Source organism: Mustelus asterias, chromosome 21, assembly GCF_964213995.1.
Source record: "Mustelus asterias chromosome 21, sMusAst1.hap1.1, whole genome shotgun sequence".
Lineage (NCBI taxonomy): Eukaryota > Metazoa > Chordata > Chondrichthyes > Carcharhiniformes > Triakidae > Mustelus > Mustelus asterias.
Window position 1 is genome coordinate 10,817,906 of NC_135821.1, and position 19,004 is coordinate 10,836,909.

The window sequence follows — 19,004 nt, forward strand, 5'->3', positions numbered from 1 at the left end:
GTGAGAGACAGAGAGAGAAAGAGACCGACACAGACAGAGAGAGAGTGAGAGACAGAGAGAGAGAGAGAGACCGACACAGACAGAGAGAGACCAACACAGACAGAGAGAGAGAGAGACAGACAGAGAGAGAGAGAGAGACCGACACAGACAGAGAGAGAGTGAGAGACAGAGAGAGAGAGAGACCGACACAGACACAGAGAGAGTGAGAGAGAGAGAGAGACCGACACAGACAGAGAGTGAGAGACAGAGAGAGAGAGAGAGACCGACACAGACAGAGAGAGATAGACAGGGACAGACACACACACACAAAGACACAGAGAGAGACAGAGACACACAGACAGAGAGAGAGCGACCGACACAGACACAGAGAGAGAAACATGCAGACAGAGAGAGTGAGAGACAGAGACCGACACAGACAGAGGCAGACAGACAGAAAGAGAGAGAGAGACACACACAGACACAGAGAGAGACACATGCAAGCAGAGAGATAGAGACACTCAGACAGAGAGAAAGAGACCGACACAGAAACAGAGAGAGACAGAGACACACAGAGAGAGACCTACACAGACAGAGAGCGAGAGACCTACACAGACTCACAGAGAGATAGAGTATTTGATTTTACCACTTGCAGTTTAGATCATCACTGATAGGCAAATTGCAAATTGCAATTTATGGGAATGATTGCTCCCATATTGACAGCTGGGGGCCCCTCCCCTAAGGGAGGACTGTCCAATCAGGTAGAGGGGAGGCGGGGCCAGGTGCCCAATGATTGACAGGAGAATCAGGCCAACTTGCTGGTCATGATTGACACCAGAGAGAACCAATCAGAGACAGAAGGAGGCAGGGTTGGCCAATGGGGGTGGAGGGGGTGTGGGAGCCAGGGTTCATGTTTGGTTTAAGGAGCAGCGCAGAGTTAGGGTGGTGGCTGAGTCTGAGAGAAGAGTTTGGTGCATCTCTTTAATCGCTTGTTTCCCCCCACAGTTCATCCTTTCCCAGTGGCACTTTTTCTCTCTCCCTCATTCTAATTTTGACCTTTAATTTCTGGGAGACTTTGAAGCCTTCAGTACATCCAGTTTGGAAAATGCAGGCCATTAAATGTGTGGTGGTGGGGGATGGGTAAGTCACAACTCCAACTTTTCTCACAAAACTTTTTCTGAAGTTTTAAAAGTTTGTTTTTCTGTGTCCCTGACCAGATTTGAACTTTTAGCTAACACTGTTGCAATAATTCCACATGTGCTTTTTGAATTATTTTAAGTCAGATGAAAAATTTAAAGAGTTCCTCTTTCATTTCCCCTAATTGTGTGTCTAGATATTATAATACTTCTGCAACACCGTTTACCCCGTTCCCTCAGACTTACTCTTAAAAAGAATCTGCTCTTAATAATCTGTCCCTCTATATTTTATGACCCATGTGTTTTTAATGTCGATTAGAAGTGCAGAATTAATCTTGACAACTTTTGTTTCTAAAGTGGGTTTCAAAAGGCTGTAACTTTTGCTTAAAACTACTTCTTGCGTGTGGCTTGGGCATCCCATGAGGATACAATTTAATCTTAGCTGACTGGTTCGAAATTTTGTAAGATTTTCCAGTAGCTTTTTAACTTAACTGTGTGCTCTTTGCTCACACACACACACAAGTGTATCAGTTTGGGGGTTTTAGCTACTTGGGGGATTGTTGCTACCCTCGTGTGGGTTGCTGTCCTGAAACTAAACTAAACTAAATGTTTGTGCGTACTCCACCACATTTGGAGCTACGTGTGTTTTTTTAAATTGTTTAGCCTGAGGACTCATCTGAGGGTGCATTGAGGAAGGTGTGGCAGTTATCATAGCTACAGGGATCTTTTTTTAACAGCTATCTGGATGGGATCTGGGAATTAAAATTGCAGACTTTTGAGTGGGAATAAAGGAACCCCCAGAGCTAAATTGTGATTAAAACTGAATTGTGTGGATGTAAAGGATGCAGTGACAGAGAGAGCAGGGCAGTTTACATCAAATTTCAGAATGTTATTTATTTCCTTCAGCTAACGGTTATGGTGGCACAGTGGGGTTAGCACTGCTGCCTCACGGTGCCAGGGACCCAGGGTTCGATTCCGGCCTTGGGTGACTGTCTGTGTGGAGCCTGCACGTTCTCCCCGTGTCTGCGTGGGTTTCCTCCGGGTGCTCCGGTTTCCGCCCACAGTCCGAAAGATGTGTAGGTTAGGTGGATTGGCCACATTAAATTGTGCCTTAGTGCCTGAAGATATGTAGATTAATTGAATTGGCCTCGCCAGATGTATCGTAGTGTACCAAGATGTGCAGGCTGGGTGGATTGGTCATGCTAAATGGCCCCCTTAGTGTATCAAGATGTGTCGGTTAGGGGGATTAGCAGGGTAAATACGTGGGGTTATAGGGTTAGGGTTGGGACACTCTGTTGGAGAGTTGGTACAGGCCTGATGGGCTGAATGGCCTACTACTGCACTGTAGGGATTCTAAGAAACATGTATCTGAATATTTGGACACTGTCACGTTGCTATTTGTGGGATCTTGCTGTGCTTGGTTTGGCTGATGTATTTCAAAGAAGTTCTTCACCCTGAGGTTGTGAAAGGTGCTATGTAAATACGCGTCCTTTCTTTAGCTGATTAGCGTGCATAGGTTTTATCTGAAGATTCAAAAGTATGCCTTTTAGAACATAGAACAGTACAGCACAGAACAGGCCCTTCGGCCCACGATGTTATGCCGAGCTTTATCTGAAACCAAGATCAAGCTATCCCACTCCCTATCATCCTGGTGTGCTCCATGTGCCTATCCAATAACCGCTTAAATGTTCCTAAAGTGTCTGACTCCACTATCACTGCAGGCAGTCCATTCCACACCCCAACCACTCTTTTGTAACTCATCTCTTTCCTGTCTCCGAACTGCTCACCGCAACCAGAAACCCCAACTCCCACCCTGCCGCATTCCCTCCAGTGGGGTTTATCGTGCAGTGTTTATGGTCCTCAGTTCACCAGCAGGGAGTCGGTCTCTTTCTGGGGTGTAGCTGGCTCGTTGACGACTGGCCCCGTGGTGGGGGCACAGAGCATGGGCTGTTGAATCTGGGAGTTGTTTTTTTATTTTGACGCCTGCTTTCCATCGTCAAACCCGAGGGTCTGAATTTTGCGGAGGGGGTGGAAATGGGCCTGTCTCTTCCACCCATTTTTCCCCCCCCCCAATCCCCCCAAACATGCTTCATCATTCAGTTAGATGTTGTGTGAGCAAAGTTTGACAGCTTGCTGTGCAAACCTTACCACTCACTCAACCCGCACACTAGCTGACGTGTTTCCTGTATTACTAAAGTGACAAAGCTCTGTTGGATTACTCCATTGTTTCCAATGCACTTTGGGGCAATCTTGTGGCCTTGTGTAAATCCGAGTCTTTCTCCTTTTGGGATGGGGGATGGAAATGAGTAGCTTCCAGCAACTCCTGTTCCAATGGGGGAAACGTATTACGCTATCTGCTCCCCATGCCCCCATCCCAGCCAACACTGTTGACATTGTCCTTGAACAGGAAATGTGGGATGATATCCAGGTTGCATTAGGGAATACGGGAGGACCCCCCCAATTAGCCATGTCAAGAGTCCACCATTGGTGGCCAATCATGTCACCATATACTCAACTGTTGTTTGTCCAGGTAGTTAGTGAATAATGCAATTTTAAGGTGGGGGAAAAGAAGAATTGATTGCGTGTAGCTTTGGTAAAAATGGTACACCGGACAGGAGAGTCAGTATCAGAACCCCTGCCTTGACGATCAAATTTATAATCTGGTTTGAGCCCTTAACCCAAAAGTCTTTTTCTCACTTTAAGATTCTTGAAACATCTTGACCCATTGTTAGAATCATAAAGTCCCTGCGGTGTAGAAAAGGCCATTTGGCCCATCAAGCCTGCACCGACTCACTGACAGAGACTCACTGACCGAGTTTCTGACCCAGGCACTATCCCTGTAACCCCACACATTTAGCATGGCCAATCCATCTAACCTGCGCATCTTTAGTGTGGGAGGAAACCAGAGCACTTGGAGGAAATCATAGAATTCCTACAGTGCAGAAGGAGGCCATTTGGCCCATCAAGTCTGAACCGACCACAATTCCACCCAGGCCCTAATCCCATAACCCCACGTATTTACCCTGCTAACCCCCCTGGCACTAAGGGGCAATTTAGCATGGCCAATCCACCTAACCTGCCCACCTTTGGGCACTAAGGGACAATTTAGCATGGCCAATCCACCTAACCTGCACATCTTTGGAATGTGGGGAAACCCACGCAGACACGGGGAAAATGTGCAAACTCCACACGGGCAGTGACCCGAGGCTGGAATTGAACCCGGGTCCCTGGCCCTGTGAGGCAGCAGTGCTAACCGCTGTGCCACCGTTGCGAAGGCTACAGACGTAGCTGCAGCATCTTGGGTTGTTGGATGGAATACCATTCATCTCCCAAATCACTTTGCCCAGGCACGAACAAGATGGGGGCTGATCGAAGATCATTCAGAGCAGGGTGAGCACAATCAATGGGGGTGGAAAGCCCCAAGGTGCTGGTGTGGAACTAGCTCCAGAGAAATGAACTCGAGCTTCGCGAAGCGGGGTACGAGAGGCTGTGGTTGGAGATGTGGACAGGCTGAGAGGCTTGGAGAGGTTACAGAGGAATGGGGGAGCTGAGATCCTGAAGGGATTTGAGCACAATTTGACATTGAAGCATTTGGGTGCCGCGAGGAGAAGGAGTGATGAGAAAACAGGACTTCGATAAAGGGGTGGCACAGCGGTTAGCACTGCTGCCTCACAGGGACCCGGGTTCAATTCCGGCCTCGGGTCACTGTCTGTTTGTTTGGAGTTTGCACATTCTTCCCGTGTCTGCGTGGGTTTCCTCCGGGTGCTCCGGTTTCCTCCCACAGTCCGAAAGATGTGCGGGTTAGGTTGATTGGCCGTGCTAAATTGACCCTAGTGTCAATGGAATTGGCAGGGTAAATATGTGGGGTTACAGGAATAGGGCCCGGGTGAGATTGTAGTCAGTGCAAACTCGATGGGCCGAATGGCCTTTTTCTACACTGTCGGGGTTCTGTGATTCTATGCAAGATGCCATAGGAAGTGGAGGTTTAAATGAGTTAGTGTCAATAGGCAGGGTGAAGATCGGAGACTGGTAAGAATCCGTTCATCAAATCTAGAAGTGAGCTTTTTTTAGTTATATATCAGTGTCACAAGTCGGCTGACATTAACACTGCAATGTAGTTACTGTGAAAATCCCCTAGTCGCCACTGGCACCTATTCGGGTACACCTGAGGGAGAATTTAGCACGGCCAATGCACCTAACCAGCACGTCTTTCGGACTGTGGGAGGAAACTGGAGGAAACACGGGGAGAACGCGCAGACTCCGCACAGTGACCCAAGACCGGGGATCGAATCCGGGTCCCTGGTGCTTTGAGGCAGCAGTGCTAACCACTGTGCCACTCTGCAAAGTACAAGAGCTTCAGGCGATGTTTGGGAGGGGAGAGTAAGTGGTCCTTCTGATTAGCCAAACAGAAACATCAAAGTTGTGTCCAATCTGGTTAAGTGTTGATGGGGTGGAGTCCTTGGCAGATATCGTGGTGATTGCAGAGTGGCCTGAGGCTGATGTTTTCAATCATCCTAGCGTCCAGCCAGAAGAAACTTGAGACTTGCCCCGCCACCGAGAGAGGGATTGAGCCTGGTGGCATGTCGGGAGCTGGTGATGCCAGGTGCAGCACGTGGATGAGTGGGTGGAGGGTGGCTTTGGAGACTGTGTGGAGGTGTTAAATTTCCCCTGAAATGAATCCCCCGTGGCAACACAATGAAACAGCCCTGGCTCCTTAGCATCAGTTCAGCTTTGCGTACTGTACTGTTTTTGAAGGAGTGGTGTTGACTTGGGCAATAAACCAATATCCTGTGAGCTATTGCATCATGGACCAACATCTTGTGAGGACTTGCACCATTTACCTGTGTTAGTTAACAAACGTCTTGTCAAGCAAAGGGAAGCAATATCTAGGCAGTATTCAAATGGGAAATTGTTGGGGGGAGGGGGGATTTTTGGGACACTAGGTGACGAGTACATCAATATATCCAGGGGAATAGATAAGAAATAATATCTGTTGATTTAGGGACCTAGAACCAGGAGGCATAATGATTTGGTTTATTATTGTCACATGTATCGGGACGCAGTGAAACGTATTGTTTCTTGCGCTATACAGACACTGGACAGTGGTTAGCACTATAGCCTCACAGCGCCAGGGACCCGGCATCGATGCCCAGCTTGGGTCACTGTCTGTGTGGAGTCTGCACGTTCTCCCCGTGTCTACATGGGTTTCCTCCGGGCGCTCCGGTTTCCTCCCACAGTCTGAAAGACGTGCTAGTTAGGTGCATTGGCTGTGCTAAATTCTCCCTCAGTGTACCCGAACAGGTGCCAACTAGGGGATTTTCACAGTAACTTCATTGCAGCGTTAATGTAAACCTGCTTGCGACTAATAAATATACTTTACAATGAATTGCACAGATTCACCACCCTCTGGCTGAAGAAATTCCTCCACATCTCGGTTCTAAAGGGTCGTCCCTTTATTCTGAGGCTGTGCCCTTGGATCCTAGTCTCCCCTACTAATGGAAACATCTTCCCCCACCCCCCTCCCCATGTCCACTCCATCCAGGCCTTTCAATGTGCTCCTTGAATAGTTCCGTGGGATCTTTTATCATGCTCTGCTCTGTCGGCTTTGGCATCTATGATACAAACTGATGCCACTCACTGACTTTAGTTTAAAATTGCTTTCCTCCCCGCCTGTAAGTGCGAACTGCACACAGGATACAGTTCCATTCGCCAATACCTTGTTCACGTGGTCTTTGTTCCTGAACCTTGATGATAACAGTTGGTTAGCTATCTCTGCCTGTCAAGATGCTCCACTTATGTTGAAGTGCTTGCATACATTCTGACCACTGTCACTTTAGCCTAAGATATCCACTCCATCTGACGAAGGAGCTGTGCTCCGAAAGCTTATGGTATTTGCTACCAAATAAACCTGTTGGACTTTAACCTGGTGTTGTGAGACTTCTTACTGTGCTTACCCCAGTCCAACGCCGGCATCTCCACATCATGACTTTAGCCTAATGCCACCTCTTAAACTTGGCACTGAGCTACAAGGTGCATACAACTAGATTGTCACTAGAGTCGTAGAATCCCTACAGTGCAAAATGAGGCCATTCGGCCCATCGAGCCTGCACCGACCACAATCCCACCCAGGCCCCATCCCCGTAACCCCATGTATTTATCCTGCTGACACTAAGGGGCAATTCAGCATGGTCAGTCCACCTAATCTGCACATCTTTGGACTGTGGAAGGAAACTGGAGCACCCGGACGAAACCCATGCAGACATGGAGAGAATGTACAAACTCCACACAGACAGTGACCCCCAAGGCCAGAATTGAACCCGGGTCCCTGGCGCTGTGAGGCAACTGTGTGCTAACTGTTGATTTGATTTTATTATTGTCGCACGTATTGGGATACAGTGAAAAGTATTGTTTCTTGCGCGCTATTCAGACAAAGCATACCGTTCATAGAGTACATAGGGGAGAAGGAAAGGAGTGGGTGCAGTGGGTTACAGTCACAGCTAGGTTGTAAAGTAGATCCATTCAGAAGTCTGACAGCAGCAGGGAAGAAGCTGTTCTTGAGTCAGTCGGTACGTGACCTCAGACTTTTGTATCTTTTTCCCTGACGGAAGAAGGTGGAAGAGAGAATGTCCGGGGTGTGTGGGGTCCTTGATTATGCTGGCTGCTTTCCCGAGGTGGAAGAGAGTCTGTCCACTGGCTACCTGACTAGGTGAAAAACCCTAGTTGGGGAAATTTTCCTTTTCAATAGACCCTTCCTTCTCTATAAATTACACCCCCCACCCCCCCCATGCCCCCAAGACACAACCCTCACCCCCCCCCCTCCCCTTCCGCCCCAGTTTGGCCATATTGAGTGCTCCAAGAGAATGATAAACATGGTGAAGTTTAACCTGTTCATTTAGAATGGCTTCAGAGAGTCACATGATCGGCAAGTGGTCAAATTTAATAGTTAGGAAACTGGTTTCGCCCATTATTGGGCAGCGCGGTGCCATTGTGGTTAGCACTGCTGCTTCACAGTGCCAGGGATATGGGCTCCATTCCAGCCTCCGGTCACTGTGCGGAGTCAGCATGTTCTCCCCATATCTGCAAGGGGGCGCCCCGGTTTCCTCCCACACTCCAAAGATGTGCGTGTTGGGTGGAATGGCCGTGCTAAATTGGCCCTTGGTGTCAGGGGGACTAGCTAGGGTAAATGCATGGGGATAGGGCCTGGGTGGGATTGTGGTCGATGGGCTGAATGGCCTCCTTCTGCACTGTAGGGATTCTGATTATTACAGCATTTCATAACACCCTGATTAACTTGAAAACTATTTTCAATTTTTTTGCCAACTATCTTGTTGACTCGTGTGCTTCACCTCTGGAATGTGATACAGGTTGAGGCACTTAATGCCAAAAGGAATACTGAGTTGTCCAGTGCAGCACCGTCTAGGACCTGGCCTCCTCGTATCTAAATATAGGGTTATGCTACTGAAATATTTATTTATCTTCCTCCTTGTATCATTGGAATAAAAAGCAACTGGAAAATCTGTTGCTTTTGGTTCCCCATCTTCTAAAGTAGAAGTAATTACAGGAACCAATCCTTATGATGTCATAGGCATAAGTCATACAATTTTACAGCACAGAAAGAGGCCCTTCAGCCCATCGCGCCTGCGCTGGCCATCAAGCACATATCTATTCTAATCCCATTTTCCAGCACTTGCCCCATATCATAAGAACATAAGAAATAGGAGCAGGAGTAGGCCACCTAGCCCCTCGAGCCTGCCCCGCCATTCAATAAGATCATGGCTGATCTGAAGTGGATCAGTTCCACTTACCCGCCTGATCCCTATAACCCCTAATTCCCTTACTGATCAGGAATCCATCTATCCGTGATTTAAACACATTCAACGAGGTAGCCTCCACCACTTCAGCGGGCAGAGAATTCCAGAGATTCACCACCCTCTGAGAGAAGAAGTTCCTCCTCAACTCTGTCCTAAACTGACCCCCCCTTTATTTTGAGGCTGTGCCCTCTAGTTCTAGCTTCCTTTCTAAGTGGAAAGAATCTCTCCACCTCTACCCTATCCAGCCCCTTCATTATCTTATAGGTCTCTATAAGATCCCTCCTCAGCCTTCTAAATTCCAACGAGTACAAACCCAATCTGCTCAGTCTCTCCTCATAATCAACACCCCTCATCTCCGGTATCAACCTGGTGAACCTTCTCTGCACTCCCTCCAAGGCCAATATATCCTTCCGCAAATAAGGGGACCAATACTGCACACAGTATTCCAGCTGCGGCCTCACCAATGCCCTGTACAGATGCAGCAAGACATCTCTGCTTTTATATTCTATCCCCCTTGCGATATAGGCCAACATCCCATTTGCCTTCTTGATCACCTGTTGCACCTGCAGACTGGGTTTTTGCGTCTCATGCACAAGGACCCCCAGGTCCCTCTGCACAGCAGCACGTTGTAATTTTTTTCCATTTAGATAATAATCCAATTTGCCATTATTTCCTCCAAAGTGAATAACCTCGCATTTGTCAACGTTATACTCCATCTGCCAGATCCTCGCCCACTCACTCAGCCTGTCCAAATCTCTCTGCAGACCTTCTACGCCCTCCACACGATTCACTTCTCCACTTATCACGTATCTTGTATGCTATGGAGTTTTAAGTGCTCATCTAAATGCTTCTTAAATGTTGAGGGTTCCCGCCTCTGCCACCCTCCCAGGCAGCGAGTTCCAGGTTCCCACCACCTTCTAGGTGAAAGGATTTTCCTCAAATCCCCTCTGAATCTCCTGCCCCCTTACCTTAAATCCCCCTGGTTATTGACCCCTCTACTCAGGGGGAAAAGTTTATTCCTTTCTACATCCCTCTCAATCTTGTATGCCTCGATCAGATCTCCTCGGGGTGGCACAGTGGTTAGCACTGCTGCCTCACAGCACCAGGGACCCGGGTTCGATTCCGACCTTGGGTCACTGTCTGTGCGAAGTTTGCACGTTCTCCCCGTGTCTGCGTGGGTTTCTTCCGGGTGCTCCGGTTTCCTCCCACAGTCCAAAAATCTGAGGGTTAGGTTGCTAAATTGCCCCTTGATGCCAGGGGGACCAGTAGGGTAAACATATGGGGTTACAGGGATAGGACCTGGGTCTTGCAGGCTCAATGGGCCAAATGGCCTCCTGCACTGTTGAGATTCTAAGATTCATTGCCAGCAACATCCTGGTGAATCTTCTCTGCACCTTCTAGTGTGATCACATCCTTCCTATAGTGTGGCGACCAGAACTGCACACTCTAGTTGTGTCCTAACAAGTGTTTAATACAGCTCCATCGTAACTTCCACACTCTTATGTCCTATGGTGGAAGAGGGGGAGCACAGGAGTGAGAGACAGACCTCTGTCTCAATTATGATATTGAGTTCCAACATTCTGTGCGGTTTAATTAGATTTGGAAGTGTCCTTACTCCTTCAGTGTTGGGGAATTGAGGCAGAGAGACCCTGAAAGGTTTTCTATTCAATCCCAACTCAACTGTGCTGAGTTGATTGGTTTCAGGCAGGGACAGTGGCGAGGGGGAAAGGCACCGAGTGATTCCTTCATCATGCCTTGTGCACCAACCCAAGCCCTTGCTCTGGATCTCGAGTCAGCTGGAAGAATGAGTTTGAGTATGTACATCGATTTGTGATATGAATCATCCCTGCGATTAATAACTTGCCATCGCTCCCTGTCTGGGCTCGTGGAGAAATGAGCCCTTGGGTGAAATCCTGAATAGGTTCCAAATGGCTGAAGAAACTAACATTTCAACCCTTGAGACCTTTGAGTGAAGAAATTATAGGGTTATGCTATGCTTCAGATTTGACCACATGCATACGTTCTCCATGTTGATGGTCCAATTCAGTACTGAGGGAGTGCTACATTGTTGGATGTGCCATCTTAGAAACATAGAAAGAAACATAGAAAAACTACAGCACAAGTTGTGCCGAACATATCCCTACCTTTTAGGCCTACCTATAACCCTCCATCCTAATAGAAAAATAGAAATCTTTGGTTGAGATTTTGTTTTAGAAAAAAGCACTCCAGGCTGTGTCAGTCAGGTCAATGTAAAAGAAAGTGGGGTGGCACAGTGGTTAGCACTGCTGCCTCACAGCGCCAGGGTCCCGGGTTCGATTCCTGGCTCGGGTCACTGTCTGAGCGGAGTCTGCACGTTCTCCCCGTGTCTGCGTGGGTTTCCTCCGGGTGCTCCGGTTTCCTCCCACAGTCCGAAAGATGTTGGTTAGGTACATTGGCCGTGCTAAATTCTCCCTCTCTGTACCCGAACAGGCACCGGAGTGTGGCGACTCGGATTTTAACAGTAACTTCATTGCGGTGTTAATGAATAAACTAAAGAGAGGGCGGCACAGTGGTTAGCACTGTTGTCTCTCAGTGCCACGGACCCAGGTTCAGTTCTGGCCATGGGTGACTTGTGTAGTTTGCATGTTCTCCCATGTACTTTTGGGAGTTAGATACTGAGTGCATGATCAGTCTTGCTCCTATTGAATGGTGGAGCAGGCTTGAAGGGCCGAATGGCCTACTCCTGCACCTATTTTCAATGTTTCTATAAGATGTGCAGGTCAGGTGGAATTTTTTTTAGAATCCCTACAGTGCAGAAGGAGACCATTTGGCCCATCAAGCCTGCACCAACAACAATCCCACCCAGGCCCTATCCCCGGAACCCCATGCACCCATCCTAGCTAATCCCCTGACACTAAGGGGCAATTAAGCATGGCCAATGCACCTAATCCGCACATCTTTGGAGTGTGGGAGGAAACCCACGCAGAACGTGGGGCCTCCACACAGACAGTGACCCAAGGTCGGAATCGAACCCGGGTCCTTAGCACTGTGAGGCAGCGGTGCTAACCACTGTGCCACCCATGCTGCCCATTGGCCAAGCTAAAATGTCCCTTGGTGTATTATCTTCTGGATGGCACAGTGGTTAGCACTACTGCCTCACTGCGCTAGGGACCCGGGTTCGGTTCCCGGCTTGGGTCACTGTCTGTGTGGAGTCTGCATGTTCTCCCCGTGTCTGCGTGGGTTTCCTCCGGGTGCTCCGGTTTCCTCCCACAGTCCAAAGATGTGCCGGTTAGGTGGATTGGCCATGCTAAATTGCCCCTTAGCGTCAGGGCGACCAGAAGGATAAATGCATGGGGCTTTGAGGATAGGGCCTGTGTGGGATTGTGGTCAGTGCAGACTCGATGGGCCAAATGGCCACCTCCTGCCCTGTAGGATTCTATTCTATGGTGTCCAGAGATGTGTAGGTTGGGGGGGATTAGCCATGGTAAATGCACAGGGTCATGATGTGGAGATGCCGGCGTTGGACTGGGGTAAACACAGTAAGAAGTCTCACAACACCAGGTTAAAGTCCAACAGGTTTATTTGTTAGCAAAAGCCACTAGCTTTCGGAGCGCTGCTCCTTTGTCAGGCAAGTGGGAGTTCTGTTCACAAACAGGACATATAAAGACACAAACTCAATTTGCAAAATGCACAGGGATGGGGTGGGCCTGGGCAAGGTGCTCTGTCAGAGTTAGCACGGGCTTGATGGGCTGAAAGGCCCCCTACTCTGCTAGCGATGCTATGACTCTCCCCAGTATCTTGGCCACTATTTAACCCTCAAACAACAGCATTTTTTTCTTAACAAAGTATCAGGGTCATTATCTTGCTGTGCAAGGAAGCTGATTGGCTGCCATGTCTCTTGCAATGACCCACTCTTTGGGAAGTACTCCATTGGCTGTAAGTGTGTTGGGGGAGTGGTTGGGGCGGGGGGGGGGGGGTGGGGGGGGGGGGTGGTTCCTGAGGTTGCAGAAAGGTGCTACGTAAATGCAATTTTTTTTTTCGTCGACCTAATCTTACGAGAACTCAAACCACACGGGGCGGCAAACAACCTAGCACCTCGGTTTAAACGGAAGTGCTCACTTCCTGCAAGGCTGGTGTGCTTATCTGTTGGGTTTTAACAGTGTACATTTTACTCCTTCATTGTCCTCCTCTCTTTGTTTTAATATCGGGGATTGAACCTAATTGAAAACCAGTGTTTTGTGTTGCACAGAACTCTTGATAGAATTGACCCCCAAGCTGGTCAGACTGTTTTTCTTGTATTTATTTTTTAAAAAAATTTTTTTGTCTTGGCTGAGAGGGACAGAAGGCTTGTGTAGATTGTGATCTATCTTGTAAAGGATGAGGGCTGCGTACTTATTTCCTGCCTATAACTGTCATCTGGGTCGAATACCACACTGCACTCCTCATCTACGCTCGATCCAACCTTGTGGTGGAAAGGAAACTCATTCTCATTTGAATTTGTTGGAATTTAAATGGTCTTTCTGTCCTCCCAGGTTTCTGTTTGGATTAATCAAAGCTTCAGTGGAAAATTCTGAAAGCAGGAAGTTCTTAAGAAAACACACACGCAAGTTCATTTAAGGACAGCACGGTGGCACAGTGCTTAGCACTGCTGCCTCACAGCGCCAGAAACCCGGGTTCGATTCCCAGTTTGGGTCACTGTCTGTGTGGAGCCTGCACGTTATCCCCCGTGTCTGCTTGGGTTTCCTCCGGGTGCTCCAGTTTCCTCCCACAGTCCGAAAGATGTGCGGGTTAGGTGGATTGGCCATGCTCAGGGGGATTAGCAGGGTAAATATGTGGGGTTACGGGAGTAGGGCCTGCGTGGGATTGTGGTGGGTACAGACTTGATGGGCCAAATGGCCTCCTGTACTGTAAGGATTCTATGAAGTTGGCATGTCTCGGCACTAGGTGTCATTTGGGGTAGCGGTAGACACATCACATAACTTTGCCGCTTTGTGTTCTTGCAATGGGATGAGCACGTGTATGATCTGGTGCCTAAAGGGGTTTTTCCACCATGTAGGACTTGGAGGGTTAAGCCAATTTGATCTCCTTCTGTCAAATTACCCAGTGTTTTGTTTTCCCCATTGCATTGTTTCTCAGTAGGAGGCCCCATGGTTTGTTATAGATTAGTGTCGCAACTAGGCTTGCATAAACCATTAACTCAAGGTTGGCAAGACAAGAGTAGAGCAAATTACAATGCTCCTTCAAAGAACTGGCACTGATACAATGAACCATGGGGCCTCCTACTGAGATACAATACAATGGGGGAAACAAAATCCTGGGTAATTTGACTAAAGGAGATCAAATTGGCTTAACCCTCCAAATCTATCTGGTGGGAAAACCCCCTTTAGGCACCACAGTGTACATGTGCACATCCCATTGCAAAAACACAAGGCGGCAGAGTTACGTGACGTGTCCACCGCAACCCAAAATGACACCCAGTGCCGAGACAGTAATGAGGTTGCTGTGAAAATCCCCCTAGTCGCCACACTCCGGCGCCTGTTCAGGCACACCTGAGGGAGAATTTAGCATGGCCAATGCACCCTAACCAGCACGTCTTTCGGACTGTGGGAGGAAACCGGAGCACCCGGAGGAAACCCACGCAGACACAAGGAGAATGTGCAGACGGTGACCCCAGGTCCCTGGCGCTGTGAGGCAGCAGTGCTAACCACTGCCACCGCACGGTCCTTCTGAGTCTATTTGCTTCAGGTACCATGAGAAATATGAGCAGAATTAGGCCATTCGGCCCATCGAGTCTGCTCCGCTATTCGATTGTGGCTGAGATAATTCTAATTTCCTATTCTCCTGCCTTCTGCCCATAACTCTAGATCCCCCAAGAACCTATCTATCTCTGTCTTAAAGACACTCAATGTCCTGGCCTCCAGAGCCTCCTGCGGCAATGATTTCCATAGATTCACCACCCTCTGGCTGAAGAAATTCCTCCATCTCCGTTCTAAAGGAGCGTCCCTTCACTCTGAGGTTGTGCCCTCGAGTTCTAGTCTCCCCCATTAGTGGAAACATCCTCTCCACGTCCACTCTATCCAGGCCTCTCGGTATTCTCCCTACCAGCACTGTGGGCACGGAAGGCAGCTCACCACCACCTTCTCAAGGGACAATTGGGGATGGGCAACAAATGTTGGCTTAGCCAGTGATGCCTACATCCTGTGAAAGACTTTTTTTTAAAATAAGAAGTCTGCATCACCTTCCCTTTTGAAAGGTACAAGTGAATTTGCTTGTAGCAGCTTTTCAGGCCTGCCACTATTCTGTCCTCAACTTACCCCTTCAAATAATTTCCCCTCGCTGGGATTTTCTAACTTGAGAATCCCACATGCTAGGAGGTCCCAGTTTGAGTGTTGGTCTGTTCTACATCACATGACCCTGGCTGTGATGGGGTGAATGGTGGAAGTACATTATGCACTAGGCATCATGGCCACGCACCATAACGTATGATTCATCAAGGTTCCTTCGACAGCACCTTCTAAAACCCCTGGCCTCTGCCGCCCAGAAGGAGAAAGGCAGCAGACACGTGGGAACACCACCACCTGCAAGTTGCCCTCCCAAGTCGCGCAACATCCCGACTTGGAAATATATCGGCTGTTCCTTTGCTGTCACTGGGTCCAAATCCTGGAACTCCATCTCTAACAGCACTGTGGTTGTGGCTACGCCTCAGACTGTACGGTTCTGGTCACCCTATTATAGAAAGGATATTATTAAATTAGGAGTGCAGAAAAGATTTACTCGGATGCTACGGGGACTTGATGGTTTGAGTTATAAGGAGAGGCTGGATAGACTGGGACTTTTTTCTCTGGAGCATAGGCGGCTTGGGGATGGTCTTATAGAGGTCGATAAAATAATGAAGGGCATAGATCAGCTAGATAGTCAATATCTTTTCCCAAAGGTAGGGGAGTCTAAAACTAGAGGGCATAGGTTTAAGGGGAGAGATACAAAAGTGTCCAGAGGGGCAATTTTTTCACTCGAGGGTGGTGAGTGTCTGGAACAAGCTGCCAGAGGTAGTAGTAGAGGTGGGTACAATTTTGTCTTTTAAAAAGCATTTAGACAGTTACATGGGTACATAGAAACCTAGAACATTACAGCGCAGTACAGGCCCTTCGGCCCTCGATGTTGCGCCGACCAGTGAAACCAATCTAAAGCCCATCTAACCTACACTATTCCAATATTATCCATATGTTTATCCAATGACCATTTAAATGCCCTGAAACTTGGCAAAGGTCCAGTTGGACAATCTGGCACATCACATAATGGAGCCAATGCCATTTTTTCTGTGCACATGGAAGGAGAACTCTCAAACATGAACCAAACCACCTGAAAAGCTAATGCAGCAGAGGCACATTTTTGGCGAGCTAGTACTCTTACGTTGTCCCTTCAAAGGCAAGAAGCGATGGGTATAGAGGGATATGGGCCAAATGGGGGCAATTGGGGCTAGCTTAGGGCTTTTTTAAAAAAAGGGATGGCATGGACAAGTTGGCCCGAAGGGCCTGTTTCCATGCTGCAAACCTGAGTCTATGCAGCAGTTAAAGACGGCAGCTCACCACCACCTTCTCAAGGGCCGTTGAGGAGGGATGGGAAATGTTGTGCCTTGCCAGCGATGCCCACATCCCATGTAAGAATAAAGTGGCGGGAGAGCTGGCTTCCTTGACATCGCTTGAACGCAGGGTTGGCCTACACTGTCTGAAAAGCCTGTCAGACATCCGACTGGCGCGTGAAGAACTGTCATGTGAGGTCCGATGGGTGCTGACATTGTCCAAAAGTTGCTGCAGTGTCTCACTCGGAATTGCCTTCAGATGCTTGATTTAAGCTGCAGTTGCAATCAGTTACATTATGGAGGCATCTTGTCCTGTGACAAGACACTGGAGAGAGATTTTGTTTGGAATTTGTGAAAACCAACTTTGTGTTTTGCAAAGCGTTCTCTCCGACCTGGAATGCGACCTCACCCCAACACGCACACTTGTTTAATCTTGTGCGTCAGTCTCTGGCTTGCAAGGATTGTTTGGAATATCGTGTTCTCTCTCTCTCATTGAGGGGAGGCCATAGGCAGTGATTGGGTGAATAGTGAATTTTCACATGTGATGACCTGTGTTCAACGCTGGATTTACAGGACGTTCCCTTCTCGGGATTACAATAAAAAACATACAATTAACTCCCAGCTGGATCTACGTCCGAAAGACGTGCTGGTTAGATGCATTGGCCATACTAAATTCTCCCTCTGTGTACCCGAACAGTGTGGCGACTAGGGGATTTTCACAGTAACTTCATTGTAGTGTTAATGTAAGCCTACTTGTGACACTAATAAATAAACTTTCTGACAGTCAAGTGTTTTGTTCCAAGTTGATTGCGCTGGGGGATGGGTGGCTAATGTATACAAATGGGAATATTTAGCGGGGGGGAGGAGCTCTGTAGGGTTAGAATTCAAATACATTTTGGGGACACATTAACTGAACTCGCTTGGGTGGGCTCAGTGGGTAGTTATTGTATTTCTGAGCTGGGAGGCCCTGGGTTCAAGTTCCGCCCCAGGATTTGTTGGTGGGGAAGGAGGTTTCACAGGGGGACTAAGGAAATTCAGCAGGTCCGCTATGTCTCTCTCCAATTCATACAGGTGCACCATAGAAAGCATCCTTTCCAGATGTATCACAGCTTGGTATGGGCTCCAGCTCTGACCAAGACCGCAAGAAACTACAAAGGGTCGTGAATATAGCCCAATCCATCATGCAAACCAGCCTCCCATCCATTGACTCTGTCTACACTTCCCGCTGACCTGGAAAAGCAGCCAGCATAATCAAAGACCCCACGCACCCCTTCAAATTTCTAGGTGTCCAGATCACCAACAACCTGTCCTGGTCCCTCCACGCCAACGCTATAGTTAAGAAAGCCCACCAACGCCTCTATTTTCTCAGAAGACTAAAGAAATTTGGCATATCCGTTACAACTCTCCAATTTTTACAGATGCACCATAGAAAGCATCCTTTCTGGATGTATCACAGCTTGGTATGGCTCCTGCTCTGTCCAAGACCGCAAGAAACTAAGGGTTGTGAATGGAGCCCAGTCCATCTCTCAAACCAGCCTCCCAACCATTGACTCCGTCTACACTTCCCGCTGCCTCGGCAAAGCAGCCAGCATAATTAAGGACCCCACGCATCCTGGACATTCTTCCGACGGGGGGGAGAAAGATACAAAAGCCTGAGGTCACGTACCAACCAACTCAAGAACAGCTTCTTCCCTGCTGCCATCAGACTTTTGAATGGACCTACCTACCTACTGGCTATCTAACAGAAAGCAGAGAGTCGGAATAAATGGGTGCTTTTCCGGTTGGCAATCAGTGACTAGTGGCGTGCCGCAGGGATCGGTGCTGGGGCCTCAACTATTTACCATATACATAGACGATCTGGAGGAGGGGACCGAGTGTAGGGTAACAAAGTTTGCGGATGACACAAAGATGAGTGGGAAAGCAAATTGCATGGAGGACAAAGTCTGCAGAGAGATTTGGATAGGCTGAGTGAGTGGGCAAGGATCTGGCAGATGGAGTATAACGTTGACAAGTGTGAGGTTATCCACTTTGGAAGGAATAATAGTAAAATGGACTATTATTTAAACGGTGAAAAATTACAACATGCTACTGTGCAGAGGGACCTGGGGGTCCTTGTGCATGAATCGCAAAAACTCAGTTTGCAGGTGCAGCAGGTAATCAAGAAGGCAAATGGAATGTTGGTCTTTATCGCGAGAGGGATGGAGTATAAAAGCAGGGAGGTCTTGCCTGCAACTGTCCAGGGTACTGGTGAGGCCACACCTAGAGTACTGTGTACAATTTTGGTCTCCTTATTTAAGAAAGGATATATTGGCTTTGGAGCGGGTACAGAGAAGGTTCACCAGGTTGATTCCAGAGATGAGGGGGTTAGCTTATGAGGAGAGATTGAGTAGACTGGGCCTGTACTCATTGGAGTTTAGAAGGTTGAGGGGAGATCTTATAGAGACACAAGATAATGAAGGGGCTCGACAGGGTAGAGGCAGCGAGGTTATTTCCACTTACAATGGAAACAAGAACTCGGGGGCA

General features: G+C 48.3%; 1 protein-coding gene across 1 annotated transcript in view; it reads left to right on the top strand.

The window, feature by feature from the left end:
• The first annotated feature begins 911 nt into the window (after positions 1-911).
• LOC144509119 (ras-related C3 botulinum toxin substrate 1-like) overlaps positions 912-19,004 on the top strand; it is an 81,984-nt gene continuing 63,891 nt past the window's right edge. The window contains exon 1 of the mRNA XM_078237491.1: positions 912-1,116. Within this exon, the coding sequence (XP_078093617.1) occupies positions 1,082-1,116 (35 nt within the window). The 5' untranslated portion in view covers positions 912-1,081. The remainder of the gene's footprint in view (positions 1,117-19,004) is intronic.